This window comes from Sphaerodactylus townsendi, linkage group LG15 (genome assembly GCF_021028975.2).
Source record: "Sphaerodactylus townsendi isolate TG3544 linkage group LG15, MPM_Stown_v2.3, whole genome shotgun sequence".
NCBI lineage: Eukaryota > Metazoa > Chordata > Lepidosauria > Squamata > Sphaerodactylidae > Sphaerodactylus > Sphaerodactylus townsendi.
This window is the reverse complement of record NC_059439.1, coordinates 26,183,274-26,199,053: the sequence shown is the minus strand read 5'-3', so window position 1 is coordinate 26,199,053 and position 15,780 is coordinate 26,183,274. Positions and strand designations below refer to the sequence as shown.

The following is a 15,780-nucleotide window of genomic DNA, read 5'->3' as shown; positions in this document are numbered from 1 at the left end:
GCAGCGGTGGAGGGGGTTTCTAGGGAGCCTGACCAAATGCCTGGGCAAAGAGTAAGGCCTTCCCCATGTGCCTAAGCCAGTGGTGGCGAACCTTTGGCACTCCAGATGTTATGGACTACAATTCCCATCAGCCCCTGCCAGCATGGCCAATTGGCCATGCTGGCGAAGAAACTGATGACCAGTCCATGCCAAAGGTTCGCCACCACGGGCCTAAGCCCATGCATAGGTGTCAAGCTCGTGGCCTTCCAGATGTTACAAACTACAGTTCCCATCATCCCCTGGCAGGGGATGCTGGGAACTGTAGTCCATAACATCTGGAAGGCTGCAAGCTTGACACCTGGGCAAGGGTAGATGCATGACGAATCTCAGAGGCAGGGTCTATTACAAAGCCTGGGGGCAATCGGGGAGATAGCCCCCCTGTGTGCCCCGCTCTTGCCCCCCAGTGAACGAAGGTACCGCCAGCAGGAGCCTCCCTTGGTGACCTGAGGTGTCCTGGCCCGGGCGCTCCTGCAGGTAAGCAGAGCCCAACCTGTTCAGGGCTTTGTATGTCAAATGTCAACATCTGGGACTGACCTGGAAATGAATCGGGAACCAGTGCAGGTTTCCCGGGGCGGGGGGTGGGGGGCGGGAGGCGAATGCAGCCCAGAAAGGAGCACAGAAGCAACCAGTCCGCAAGGAAACATCCCCAAAGCCAAAAGGAAACCACGCGCAAAGCGCTTTGCACATCCCCGCCCTCCTTTCCGGAGGGAAACAGATCCGCCGCGTTACCGCCCGTTTGCTCCGGCCCCGTTTGAACTCGCCCACCCGGGTCGGTCCCTCCCAAGCGCGTCGGATGCTGCTTGGACGAGCAGAAGCGAAACCGAAACGGCAACCCTGCGGCCACCATGCGGACAGGCTATTGCGGCGCCTTCCCGTGGCCCCTCCTGCTCTTGCAGCAGTCTACCTGTAAGTAGAGGCGCCTGCAGCGCTGGGCTGGTTTGGATCGCCTGAGGGAGGGGGCAGGGACAAGAGCGAAGGGTGGCAGTTGGCAGGAAACACATTCCGTTTTATTTCTGCGGGGGGGCGGGGGAGGACACAAAACTTGTTAGTCTGCAGCCCCTCCCTGGGAAAATGCTTCCTGGAGCTCTTCATAGCAGCAGCAACAGCAGCAGATCAGCTGGAAGAGGCGCCTGTTGCTGACAGATAGACCTCCTGAATGCCCAAAGTTGGAGAAAAGTCGATAGCGTGGGGTGGGGTGGGGTGGGGTTTATGGCTGAGCTGCTGGGTTGTTTTGCAACAGTAAATTGCTCCCCCACTGGGGTGGGGGCGAGGCTCCTGCATACAATAGAGGGCAATCAATGGGTAGGATAGGGATGAACACGTTTATTTATTTGTTTGTTTGTTTGTTTATATTTGTATTTCTACCCTGCCCTCCCCCGAGGGGCTCAGGGCGGCGAAAACAGTATTTAAAACAGAATAAAAGCAGTTTAAAACAGCTAAAACAAGAAATGACCAATTTAAAATACCTTCAGATGCCACCTGAAGTTGGGTGGCACCCCCTCTCAATAGTCAACAAGTCAGCCATGGGCAGGAAAGGAGGGGACGTACTAAAACTAAGGACAGCGATTGCCCATAGGAAATACTGGCAATGGAAACAAATAAGCCAGCAATCCATTGTTTCCATTCTTCCCTATGGACAAGCCTGGTTTCCATTATTCTCTGTGAGCAATCATCCTTAGGTTTCGTCTGCCCTAAAAATGAAGGAGCTGGAGGGACGCCTGTTATCTCCCACTGTGGTGTTTCAATTGATTCCTGTACAAAAGGATACAGATACCCATTAATGGCATAGTACAAAGATTTAAAATAAAAGACAAACATTAACAGACAAAAGTGCAAAGGAAAATTAAGATTGTTTGTTTATGACCCTGTCTAAAAACCTGGCCATTTGCTCTAGAGCAGGGGTGTCAAACTCACGGCCCTCCAGATGTTCATGAACTACAATTCCCATCAGTCCTTCCCAAGATGAGCATTGGGTTTACTGGCAAGGGCTGATGGGAATTGTAGTTCATGAACCTCTGGAGGGCCGCCAGTTTGACACCTGTGCTCTAGAGCATCCCTGGATTCGTTTGACAGTTAAACGGTCTGTCCGGCATTCTAAGTCCATCAATCAGGTTGAGAGGAGCTTTATTCTAGCCCGGTTACGAAGGGGCCGTAATACAGAACACAGTGTTCAGTTCCTGCAGTATTCGACATGCAGATGCAGAAGCGCTCGCTATGGGGTGTTTTGGCGCCTCTTCCATCCTTCAAAAGAGGAAGGAAGCACATTGTATCTGGCCAAAGCGATGGCACGAAAGGATGGCTACGTTGGATTAGTTGGAAGGGCAGGGTGTAGGGATGCCAGCCCCCCGGTGGGACCCAGGGACCCCCCCGGAATTACAGCTCATCTGCAGACTGCAGAGATCGGTTCCCCTGAAGAAAACGGGTTCTGGATTCAGCCCCGCGGAGGTCCCACTGTCCTTCTTAGTCTCCGTCACCTCAAATCCCCAGGAGTTTCCCAACGGGGATTTGGTAGTTGGGCCTTTGTTTGGAGAAGTCCCCGCAAAAGCCACATGAACTGCTGGGCTTGAACCTGGCTGGCAGTGCTGTCGTTCCCACCTGTGCAGGTGGAGACAGTGAGCAGTTATATGTGCATCTTCATCACTAGAAGAAGAAAAAGAAGAGTTTGGATTTATATCCCCCCCCTTTCTCTCCTGCAGGAGACTCAAAGGGGCTGACAATCTCCTTGCCCTTCCCCCCTCACAACAAGCACCCCTGTGAGGTGGGTGGGGCTGAGAGAGCTCCGAGAAGCTGTGACTAGCCCAAGGTCACCCAGCTGGCGTGTGTGGGAGTGCGCAGGCTAATCTGAATCCCCCAGATAAGCCTCCACAGCTCAGGTGGCAGAGCTGGGAATCAAACCCGGTCCCTCCAGATTAGATACACGAGCTCTTAACCTCCTACGCCACTACAGGCATGATCTGAGCCCTAGTGTGGCTCCCAGTGTGGCTCCCCTTGGTCCTTGGCTGTCTGCATATCCCATTTCCCTCCTGGTACCCCTTTTCTGTCTTTTTCAGGGGCAGCTCTGAAGGTGTCCGTGCCCCCATCTCCATTCCGTGCCTTGCCTTTCTCTGATGTATGGCTGCCCTGTACCTTCTCAGACTCTGCAAGGCCCATAATCCTGCAAGGCCTGAGTGTCACGTGGAAAAGAGGTGACCAGGTCCTCGCCAAGTATCCGGACAAATTCAAGCCAACGAGGCCAGGGGCAGCGATGTCCACGGAGCTGCTGCAAGCGGGCAATGCTTCCCTGCTGCTCCCGCAGTTGCAGGACACGGATGCTGGTGTTTATTCGTGTGCTGTTATTTTCACGCCTGAAAAAACCGAGGGAAGCTTTGAGTTGAAGCTGGAAGGTAAGAAACCCGAAGGGAAAACAGGATGTGTGGCTAAGGAGCACCTTCTCCGCCGTGAACAGCACCTCCCAGCGTGGAGAGTGGTGTCGAAGAAGAAGAGTTTGGATTTATATCCCCCCCTTTCTCTCCTGCAGGAGACTCAAAGGGGCTGACAATCTCCTTGCCCTTCCCCCCTCACAACAAACACCCTGTGAGGTAGGTGGGGCTGAGAGAGCTCTGAGAAGCTGTGACTAGCCCAAGGTCACCCAGCTGGCGTGTGTGGGAGTGTACAGGCTAATCTGAATTCCCCAGATCTGCCTCCACAGCTCAGACGGCAGAGCTGGGAATCAAACCCGGTTCCTCCAGATTAGATTCACGAGCTCTTAACCTCCTACGCCACTGCTGCTCCTGGTGTAGTGGTTAAGAGCAGGTGGATTCTAATCTGGAGAACCGGGTTTGATTCCCCACTCCTCCACCTCAGTGGCATAGGCTTATCTGGTGAACCAGATGTGTTTCCGCACTCCTACATTCCTACCGGGTGACCTTGGGCGAGTCACAGTTCTTTGGAACTCTCTCCGCCCCACCCATCTCACAAGGCGTCTGCTGTGGGGAGAGGAAGGGAAAGAAGGAGCTTGTAAGCCACCTTACAGGAGAGAAAGGTGGGGTATAAATCCAAACTCCTCCTCGTCTTCCCCAGGCAACTAGATGTTTGGGACGGGCACTGTGCCATGTTCCATCGTTCAGACGGTTAATTTAAACTGGGTAATGGTGCCACGACTTCCCTGTGGCTGCTCTACAGATGCTAAATACTGACCGCTGCCCCAGGTTCCTCTGAAGTCAAATAGACTTAAAAACTACTGTAACAACAGGCAGCCCAATCGGGGGGTGGGGGGGAACTCAGCCTCTGGAGCTGGAACAGCATTGCACCGGCACAGGTGTTTACCCTACTGGCACAAGGGGCAAATTCAGACAGGCCAGATGCGTGGAGGAGCAAATGCAGAGGGGCCTGTTGGCGCAAGGGGCAAATATGGAGGTGCCAATACACAGGCACCTGGGAGCCACGTAGCTCTTCTGGGCCCATGCCCCAGTCTTGTGCCGGCAAGGCTGGGGGCATTCCAAAGGCACAAAGCTGGCCTTTACCTGCTAGAATGCCAGCGTGCCAGCGCCCAGGAAGGGTGGCATAAGTCCATAGAGCCCAGTGGAGGACTTTTTGATGGCAGAGATTTTGTTTGTTTTTTGCCTTCTCCCACCCCCCGGAAACCCTCACATAGCGGCATAGTGGGGCTGTGTCCCACTGCCAGGGGCTCCGGATTGGGTCGTAAGAACCCATGCATTTCCCACCAGAGGAGGAGAAAGGAGCTTGTAAGCCACCTTAAGTCTCCTTACAGGAGAGAAAGGTGGGATATAAATCCAAACTCTTCTTCTTCTCTTTATTTGGATGCATTTTCTGTTTGTGGGAAGTAATTGCTCCTCATTCAATTGAAGAATTTTAATGTTACTTTTGGATAAATTTCATATTTATAATCTATATATATAAAAATCTATCAGTGCATTTTTCTGGACCAATTTCTTTGAAATTTTCACACAACGTCGCATTCGTGTGCGGCCAGGTTTCCATACAGGTTTCCATACTGTTTCCACACTGTGCCCGTTATTGTGTACATGCCACACCTGTGACAGTTGGAACCACATTTCTGTTCTGCAACAGCGCCATCTGCTGGCTGTCAAAGCAACACCCTCTGATACAAGGGAAACAACCACACCTTCCTTGCAAACCCCTGCCATCTGGAGTGAAACGGATGGGGCTCGCCATCTAGGCATGGCCCACCACCCTAGCGGAGGAAGGGGAAGGTGACGGAGGGTCCGGGGGTTTGCTGGACCAAACGCTCTGAAATTTGAACACAACGTAGCTCATGCCTCCCAGCGTGTTTTCAGCTAGGTAATTCGCCTGCAAGGGAATGGAGTGAAACGGACAGGTCCAGCCACCTGGACATGGCCCACCCACCCTAGCAGAGGAAGGGGAACGTTAGGGAGGGATGGGGTGGGATGCCATGCAAGGGAACGGGAGAGAGGGAGGGGAGCGAGGGCCCCATTGCCTCTCCCCTCCCTTGCAAGCATTGTGCAACGACATGTGTTCGAACTGTTCGTTTCCCCTTTTCTTTCTTTTCCACTTCACCAGACTTAGCCACAGCAACGCGTGGCTGGGCCCGCTAGTACATATATGTGTGTGTATACATATGTGTGTGTGTCTCTCTGTGTGTATACATAAACAGCCCTTCCCACCCCAAGAAAAGGCAACTCTAGCAATGAAATTCACTAAAAGGTAAAAGCTCATGCTTACCAATAAAGAACCAAAAAGAACCTCTTTGTCCTTCTCTAGTCAGGGGAGGGCTCTGAGGATCGGAGTAAACTTTGGGGCGGGGAGGGGTGCTCTACTGGATGGTCTTCTCATCTTCCTCTCTGCCTCCAGCTAAGCCACAGATAGCACTTGGATCCCCAAAGCTGCAGCTTGCCAAACGGGCCGAAGTAACGTGCACAGCGTCTGGTTTTTACCCTGGTGATATCTCTGTGGAATGGCTGAAAGACGGCGCGGTTGTGACAGGCCCCCAAATGTCCCTTCAGCAGGACAGTCAGAATGGCTTGTATGATGCGAGCGCCATCCTGGAACTCACCCCGGACTTTGCTGATGCAAACGCGAGCTTCTCCTGTCGCGTCAGACACAAATCGCTTGACAGCCCGCTCGAGGAAAACTTCCAGTTGCAATTGCAAGGTAAGGGAGACCCCTTCTGAGAAGTGTAGGAATCCTGGCACTTGCCTTCCCCCATCTCCAAATTATTCAACTTCCCCTGTTACTATTTCCAAAAACCAGGAGCCCTGTCTCACAGCTTTGTTACGACCTATTCTCTTCTTGAATAACATGGGAGCACTCAGTGGTGGGATCCAAAAATTTTAGTAACAGGTTCCCATGGGGGTGGGATTCAAGCTGTGGCGTAGTGCCAATGGGGCTGGGTAGGGCATGATGGGGATGTGGCTGGGCATTCCGGGGGCGGGGCATTCCTGGGCGGGGCTGTGGCAAGGACGCAGCCGCTGTGCCGGTCCTTGGGCGGGAAACGAATGCACGCAGGCGCAGGCTGCCACGCACGCCGGTGCACCTCCTGCTAGACTGCTTCAAGTTCTGCGCGCTACTGCTGAGAGGAGGGGCGTAACTAAGGCCAAAATCACGTGGCAAAATCACCTATTAGGAACCCCCTCTCGGCACACACAAATAATTAGTAACCTACTCTCGGGAACCTGTGAGAACCTGCTGGATCCCACCTCCGGGAGTACTGCTCTAGCCAGTGCAGTGTAGCAGTTAAGAGCAGGTGGATTCTAATCTGGAGAACCGGGTTCGATTCCCCACTCCTCCACCTGAGTGGCGGAGGTTTATCTGGTGAACCAGATGTGTTTCCGCACGCCTCCAACCCTGCTGGGTGACCTTGGGCTAGTCACAGTTCCCTCAGGACTCTCTCAGCCCCACTTTAAAGAGTCTCCTTCTTTCAAGGTCTTTAAAAAGAGGCTGGATGGCCATCTGTCAGGAGTGCTTTGACTGTGTGTTCCTGCATTGCAGGGGGTTGGACTTGATGGCCCTTGGGGTCTCTTCCAACTCTATGATTCTATGAAGTGTGCTTGAAGTACCCAGGTGGATTCAATCTACGTCTTCCTCTGGTTGGTGTCATTAGATATTCAGGGGAACTTTCCTGGGCTTTGCACATCCCACAGTTATTTATTACCCAGCGCCTTTAACTTGTATTGTCTTCTTATAGCTTTCCCAAGCCTTCAGGTTTTCACAACGGTGTCAGGGAGCACCCTTGAAATGCTTGCGTGCCTGGCGAATGGATTTTACCCCCAGGATGTTCACGTCGGTTGGCTGCGAAATAGGGTGATGCAACCGCCAATAGGATCTCCACCCCAGAGGCTGCCGAATGGGACGTTCTCCTCGTGGAGCATGATCCAGCCCCAAGAGATGGACCCCAAAGTCAGCTACGTCTGCCAGGTGCAACACGAAATATGGGACTCTCCCCTGGAGTTGGCGGCCCACTGGCAACCAAAAGGAGGTATTGGACCTTCTTGCCCTACACCCGAGCACCCCCGGAGTTCGGGGGCAGAAGGGAGGTCCTGTTCATGCTCACCCACGCCCTCCCCTGCATGTCCAACTTCTGCTACAGAGACGGTTGCTGTTTGGAGTTGGCTGGTATTTGGAATCGGATTGGCGCTTTGCTTCACAAGTGGAATCTTTCTGTATAGAGCTAAGAAACGTGAGTCTGTATTTCTGCAAGGGATTGGGATTGTGCTCTTGGGATGGTAGCGCGATGTGGGCAGCCAAGCCGGTGAAGGAGCAAGGAGAAACCGGGCTGGGGTGTGTGTTGTGAATGAAGAAGAAGAAGAGTTTGGATTTATATCCCCCCTTTCTCTCCTGCAGGAGACTCAAAGGGATTTACAATCTCCTTGCCCTTCCCCCCTCACAACAAACACCCTGTGAGGTGGGTGGGGCTGGGAGAGCTCTGAAAAGCTTTGACTAGCCCAAGGTCACCCAGCTGGTGTGTGTGGGAGTGCACAGGCTTATCTGAATTCCCCAGATAAACCTCCACAGCTCAAGCGGCAGAGCAGGGAATCAAACCTGGTTCCTCCAGATTAGAAGGCACCTGCTCTTAACCACCACTGATTGAGAGGGACGAGACCCTTCACTAACCCCCCCCCATCTTTCTTTCTAGGGAGGAATATGTCACATCCAGAGACCCAAAACAAGAACCGCCTGAGCTCTGAATCAGCAGGACTCCCACTGAAGCCAGCAACTGACAATACATTGATGTGAAGCCGTTTTGCAGCACCCTGGCAAACTCCTGTTTGAGTCGGACTGCTTTCCTGAATCTTGGAGGGTGTAGCTCACAGATTTTGATGCATCTGGGGCTCTTTATTCAGCAAGCTGTTTTGGTGGCCTACAAAGTAAAGTGCTTGAATTGGACAAGTAGCTCCTGACATCCTGTAGTGTTTGCAAAACCTAATGGCCCTGGAACGCTCAGTAGGCGGTAAAGGTGCCCTTCTCTCTTTCTCTTTGCCACCCAAGGCCCAGGGGCACTGAATTTGTTCTCAGCAGTGCTGTTGATGAGGGTAAATTTCCCAGTTAGATGTTTGCTCAGATTTCAAAATTCAAAACTACACATTAATATTGGCATTGGGTATTTCAGAAATCCACCTGGAGACTCTCTTTTTAAGGAAAAAAAAGGGGGGAACGATAAGATAAAGTAATCTGAATGTATTATGAGATAATCTTAGCTGTGAACTTGCTGAGTGAAGTATGTCGTGCTGTTTCCCCCCCTAAAAACCTCATAAAACTCCTAAAACACCAGGAGAAACTCACTTCGGAATATAGTGAAAAAATCCCTGCATTGGGAGCCAGGCTGGACAATCCATTTTTCCATGACTTTGGTCAGGGTTGTTAACAGTCGTCTGAAAAATCACACGGTGGCTGCCGGGAACCGCCGCACTGGGGCCCAAACTGGATTGGGACCACCTCATTGTGGAGAAGAGGGGCTTCAGGAACGGAATGGTGGGAAAACGTAGTTTGTAGTTTGGACCTAGGAGGCATCAACTATTGAGCTTTTGTGCGCGTACTGCTTGTGGCACGGCTGTGTGTTTCGCAGTGTGGTTTCCTGTTTAAAAGTCCCCAACTGCCATTCCGCCCACCTGCCGCTTCCTTTCTTATGAGGTGGGTGGGACTTGAAAGAGTTCTGAGAGAACTGTGACTAGCCCAGGAGTCTGCAACCTGCGGCTCTCCAGATGTTCATGGACTACAAATCCCATCAGCCCCTGCCAGCACGGCCAATTGGCCATGCTGGCAGGGGCTGATGGGAATTGTAGTCCAGAAACATCTAGAGAGCCACAGGTTGCAGACCCCTGGACTAGCCGAAGGTCACTCAGCAGGCCTCTGGTGGAAGAGTGGCCGCGAAACAAACCTGAGAAACAAACGCGGCTCCCCGGATTAGAGTCTTCTGCTCGTGCGGAGGAGTGAGGTATCAAATCCAGTCCGCCAGATCACAGTTCACCATTCTTACGTGCTGCACCACTCTGCTGTATTATTAACCGCTTGCTCCTGTTAGCAGTGTTGTAAGGGGAATAATTTCTACGGGTGTGTATTGAGAAACTGAATAAACGCATGCAATTAAGATCTTTTATCTTAAAATCTCCACTTTGGAGAAACTGGAGCTACCCAGTCTTGCTTGGGGGCAGGGGCAAAGAATGAAGGCAGAGGGAAAGAGGGGTTGAACTAACAGAGCACCCTGGTGACTGAATGCAGTTGGAACGGCTTCGGTTTTCCTGTTGCTCTGTGTAGCCTCTGCTGAAGGCTGAGTAGGGCCATAATCTATATATATAAAAATCTAACGGTGTGTTTGTCCCTGATGGTCTCCCTCAGAAGCTGCTGGATGGATCGCCCCCAAATTTTCACAGGACGTCCCTCCCTGTTGCTGGCAGGTACTCGGACCTTCAAACCACCGAAAGTCCATACCTGAGCCAGGTAAAACGTCTTTTTTCCTGGTGCACCAGGCCATGAAGCTGCCTCTGTTTAACTTTCACCCTTAGAATGTTCGTGCAGCCTGTCTGTCTGTGGCCTGAGGGCTTAGAATGTTCGTGCAGATGGGCAGAGATGAGCAGTGAAAACAGTAAATAGGTAATACTGGTAGGTAATACGAGTGGAAGTGAAACACATACACACTTTGCCGTGTGAGACGTCAGGTGGGATCCCCCCCCTCACACGCAGGTAACTTTCACTCTGTGCCTCACCCACTGCTACCACACAACACACATCCAGCTCATCCTCACACACCTCACTCTGCCCTCCCTCACATCCAAACACCACTTACCCACTTCCTCACCCATATTCGCCGCAGCTCTCTTTTACTAAAAGCGAGTTGGAGTTTGCCTTTTTCTTCTAAGAAAATCCGCGGGGTGGGGGCGAACCAACACTACCGGCTCCACTTCTTTTGCATGTGGCCCTTTACGAACCCAGGGAGCGCGCCTCACCACCCTGCCTATGCTGCCTGACTGGGATAGCCTGCTTGCCCCAGTTCTGCCTTACCCAAGCCAGGACTGTGTGTGTCAACCAGCCTCATGGACAGCGGGATTCACACTCTGGACAGTTCCGTTATGGAATGGGAAGGGTTACCTTTTATTAAAAAAACAAGACAGCACCATATAACAATGTGCATTGAAAAGGGAAAGAGGGATTCCATTTGACCACCCCAAAAGGCTATGCTGGGTATCATTGGACCTGCATGGACATCTGTGGGTTGCGGACTGTGATGAGAAGGACAATTGCCACAGCAACGCGTGGCTGGGCCCGCTAGTACTGACTAAAGGCTGCATTTGGATGGCCAACACTCTACACTCAGGCCCCTTCCGCAGAATAACGCACTTTCAATCCGTTTTCACAATTGTTTGCAAGTGGATTTTGCTACTCCGCACAGCTGCAAAGTGCGTTGAAAGTGGATTGAAAAGTGCGTTATTCTGCATGTGCGGAAGGGGCATCACCGCTGGGCACAGATAGCAAGCCGATGGGAAACTGTCCATCCAAATCCCAGTTTAGTGCCCGATAACAACTAAGCCATGCCTTACAAACAGCCGTTGATCAAGAAGTTTGAATGTTTTTTAAACTCTGAAATGAACCGTAATTTTATTGCTCAATCAAGGGTTACAAGAGACAAGAATTCGGACAGTTTTCTGAAAGACTGCAAATCTTTTGTGGACTACTTATTGAAAACATATACAAGCAGAGAAACAACGGCCAGGATTCGAGACTTGAATGAAAACAGCGTATTGGATTCAGACAACTTTATAAGAAGGACCAAAAGTGAAAAAAAAATAGATATTAATTATAAGCACGGAGTTAGAATTATGCCTGGATCCTTAGTGAGGTAGCCGGAAGTCACCATATATATGTGTAGGGCCCCTTCCGCACGGGCCATGTGGCGCACAGGGCCCGGCAAAAACGCATCCCCCAGGGAGCGGGTTCGCACTGGCGGGAGCTGCCAAGCACTTAGCAGTGCCAGCCTGGCTCCCCCCCCCTCCCGAGGGCCGGGTCGAGGCCATCCTCCAAAAACCTCCCTCCTGGAGGGAGGTTTTTGGAACAACACCGCATTCCCGGCAGTGCAGTGCGAACGGCACCGCCGGGAATGCGCTGTTTTCCCCGTCCCTCTCCCACTCGCCTCGTCGCCTCGTCGCTCTACTGGACTGCTGAGACCCTCCCTCGCTGTCCTCCGACCCCTGGAGGTCGGAGGGCAGCGTGGGCAGGTCTCAGCAGTCCAGTAGAGCGAAGAGGCGAGTGGGAGAGGGACGGGGAAGAGGCGGCTCCGTGTGGAGCCGCCTCTCTCACGCCGGGCGCACTGGGGGCCGCTCGCACGCTCCTGTGCAAACAGCCCCCACCCCTCCACCGGCAGAATTCCTGCCGGTGCAGGGGCGCCCTGCTGGCCTGTGCGGAAAGGGCCTAGGTATTTGTGTAGGTGTGTTTTTTTCCTTTTCGTTTAGTAGTATTATTTTAGGGGAGGAGGGGGGACTAGATTGGGATTTTTTTTCTTTATCTTTCTATGTATGTGTTATACAGATGTGTAAAATAAATAAAAAATCCTCAATCGTAGGGTTTTCAATTTACCTGCAGTCATCACACACGCTGGTTGAAAACAAGGCAAAAAAAAAATGCCTCTCTGCTTCCAAAACCTTTAGGTGCAGTTACATTGATCCCCCTCACTGCCCCTTCAAAACAGCACCCAGCTGAATGCAAATATACGTTGCGCTCCACTCGCATACAGAGGCGTTTTGGTTTTACTCCTATTGCAACGTAACAAAGAGATGTCAAAACAGGAAACTGGGGGAAGGGGGTGGGAGTGTCTTAAAAATTTTTTGTTGGCAATGCCACCCTCCATTCACCTGCCTTGGCTGCATTCAAGCGCAACAGCCGAGTTTGATGCGCCTACATCTCCCTCCTCTGGCCAGCTGCAATTGGGTTGCAGCTGGAATCTGGTATTGCTGGTTCAAGGCACATGATTTATACCTTGGGGTACAGTAAGGCTGCCTTTAACCAAGAGCACTAAGTGGAAGAGCTGTTAAGACCTATTCTTAATTCTAGCTCTAATGAGAAGGTGTTCATACTATCACTGTTTCTTAGGTGCGAGCAGAATTGCTAACAACCCAGAAGAAGAACCAGACTCTGTCCCTTTGATAGAGCTTGAATGGGACGTTGGGTGTGTGTGTGTAAAGTTCCGTCAAGTCACACCAGACTTAGGGCAACCCAGTAGGGTTTTCAAGACGAAAGACTAACAGAGGTGGATTTCCATTGCCTGCCTTTGCATAGAAACCCTGGTATTCTTTGGCGGTCTCCCATCCATGTACTAACCAGGATTGAACCAGCTTAGCTTTTGAGATCTGAGATCAGGCTAGCCATCGGTCGTCCAGGTGAGACTGAATGGAATGTTGCTTAGCACCGTGATATTAAAAAAACTTAAGCTGCCCTCTGTGAAAAGGGGCTGGACATTTTTCTCCAAGTATTTGGCAGCCCTGGAAAACTTCTTTAGAGGTAATAGGGATTTTGAAGGATTTCAGTATTTTAACAGCCTGACTCTAAGCCGTTTGCAACTTGTTGTGAACAGCAAAAAGCCTACAATATAGAATTTCAAAAATGATATTTTGTACAATTCAGCAGTTGGGTAAATAAGAAAGGTATACATGATTTTTTGAAACAGCATCTAAATAAGAATAGTGTGTAAAATCAAAAGAATATGAACAAAAGGTCGTATTATTTCTTCATGGGACTTACAGCCTGTTTCAAAATTAGATAAGATTTTGTAAAGTATTTATTTGTTTTGCTTGATGATTCTGCATAGAAATAATTTTTTTAACCTTACACAGAAAAGATTGTTGGAATTTTCTTTGTTTTCAGTTTGGAGAACTTTTTCAAAAGAATTATACAAGAATGGGTGATAACTTGCTATTCGTATTGAGGCTGATGCATGTGGAGAATTTGCTAAGAATCTACGGCTGTGTGATCGTTGCCATGACTTAATATGAACTGAAGCAGAGTCCTGGATTGTGCAATACGATAAGAATGAGAGTACCTCTGATCATGGGATGACATTCTTTCCTTCCAGTATCGACTGAATAACCATGAACAGCTTCCTCGCTAAAGTTGGGGGTTTCTATTGAGCCCTCCCTCTTAGAAATCATCCGCTGTTGAAAATGTAGCTGGAAATATTGGTGGGTAGCAGACCGGAGGGGCATTTTAAAGTCTTCGCCGTTGTTGCCGAATTTTATTTCAAGACTTGGCTGAAATCTCACTGGCAGGGCCAGATTATTGTCTTAAATAGGGTGCATATTGTTTTGAAAACTTTCAGCCACGCTCAAATGCCAAGTTGCGTAATGCAAAACTAGGCAGCCTGTATTATCAGTAGTTACAGCTGTTGTAACTGGTGACTAGGCTTATCTGAAGGAGGGAGCTTATCTAAAGGAGGGAACTCTGGAAAGTTCACACCCTGGAAATCTCATTGGTCTGCAAGGTGCTACTGGACTTGAATCATGCATATATTTTTGAGCTCTGCATAGAAACATCACAACCTTGCAATTCAGGGTCTTTTAACCTCCTTGGTTCACGTTCCCCCTCCTAATTATCTACTGACTGAAAATTTGTTGCTGCTTCAATAAAAGCTATTTTGTAAGATACCAGAAAACCTATTGTCAAAGACTTTCACAGCCAGGCTGTGGCCGGTTTTCTGGGCTGTGTGGTTTGGTAGTTTTAGCTCCGAATGATTCGTGCAAATCTATGGCTGGCATCTTCAATGGCTGAGGCATGTCACAGTAAGATGGTTCCGTGGCACTACTACACCACAGCTAAAACTACCGTGTCTCCCCGAATATAAGAGTGTCTTATATTAATTTTTGCTCCCAAAGATGTGCTATGTCTTATTTTCAGGGGATGTCTTATTTTTCTGTGTTCTGTTCGTCGGGCATGCTTCCAAATAAAAACTTTGCTATGTCTTACTTTCGGGGGATGCCTTATATTTCGTACTTCAGCAAAACCTCTACTATGTCTTATTTTTAGGGGATGTCTTATATTCGGGGAAACAGGGTACTACAGCTAAAACTGCTACACCACAGCCACACAGCCTTGAAAACACACAATAGCCAGTTACTATGAGACTGCATTTTTGTTTTTACCAATTAACACAGTTATCCTATGGATTGTCTGAAAGTTACAGGTGGTGTAGAATTTTTTTTTTTTAATCTTGTAAATACATGATGCTACGCTTTTACCAAATCTTAAAAGAGGAGGCTGGCTTTCTTTTGAAAGCAAGGCTGATATATAGACAGAGTCCTTTGCCTTGACTCAGGGCTATTTTAACCGCATTATAGGCCCCAGGCAAAGCAGTGCACCAGGGCCCTGCCTACACAACCACTCACAGGAATAGAAATGCAACTGGTTGATACAATTATTTTGACCATTTACATTTTAATTCTTTTAAAAATATACATATACATGTGTGTGTGTGCATGCATACATATATAATTTTATCAATCATTACAGTTATTCCTGAGCCCTTCGGGGATAGGGTGGTATACTAAATTTAATTAATAATAATAATAATAATAATAATAATAATAATAATAATAATAATAATAATAATAATAATAATATGCACACACATGCCTCTCTTCGTTTTTAATAGGTGTGTATATATGTGCAAAATATCATATGCATGTATGCAGAGGTGGGATTCAGGGGGTTCCGAAGGTTCTGTAGAACCTGTTGTTAAAATTTAAAATATCACTTTTTTAATACTTAAAATATTTTTATTAAGTATTAATATTTTTAATACTTAAAATAAAAAAGTGATATTAAAAATATTTTTAAAATACTTTTTAACAGTCATTATTTGAATCCCACCACCATCGGAACCTGTTGTTAAAATGTTTGAATGTTTGAATCCCATGTATGTATGTGTATATACATACATGTGCATGTATGTATGTGTATATACATACATAATTTTAATCAACCATTTATATATATGCACACGCACGTATTTAAGCCAATGTCAACTTGTTATCTAAAAAAATTAACAATATTTCTTATTATCTTTAGTAAAACATATGCTAAATGTGCACTTTCCGATAACAAATGTTGATTACTTAGAATAGTATTTATTTATTGACAGCAAGTCACAACATTCACAGATTTTGCATGGGGGCCCCGGGGGAATTGTCCAGATTGCCCGCGCGTCAAATTGTCCATGCCTGGACTCAGGCATGAGTTTAGATGCAGCCGCATTAATCTGTTACAGATATATTCCCCCCCCCC

The 15,780-nt window shown here is 49.0% G+C and overlaps 1 protein-coding gene across 2 annotated transcripts; it reads left to right on the top strand.

Annotated features, from left to right (window-relative positions):
• Positions 1-629: 629 nt before the first annotated feature.
• On the top strand, positions 630-8,409 carry LOC125443940 (natural cytotoxicity triggering receptor 3 ligand 1-like). 2 transcript variants are annotated; one of them, XM_048516328.1, is made up of 6 exons: positions 630-945; positions 3,090-3,422; positions 5,872-6,171; positions 7,205-7,495; positions 7,607-7,696; positions 8,153-8,409. In XM_048516328.1, exons 1-6 carry the CDS (start codon positions 885-887, stop codon positions 8,251-8,253), a joined length of 1,176 nt encoding a protein of 391 aa, XP_048372285.1. In that variant the 5' UTR covers positions 630-884; the 3' UTR covers positions 8,254-8,409. The 2 variants fall into 2 exon arrangements, with proteins under 2 accessions (XP_048372285.1, XP_048372284.1); XM_048516327.1 differs by having other exon boundaries at positions 7,205-7,696.
• The last annotated feature ends 7,371 nt before the right edge of the window (positions 8,410-15,780 follow it).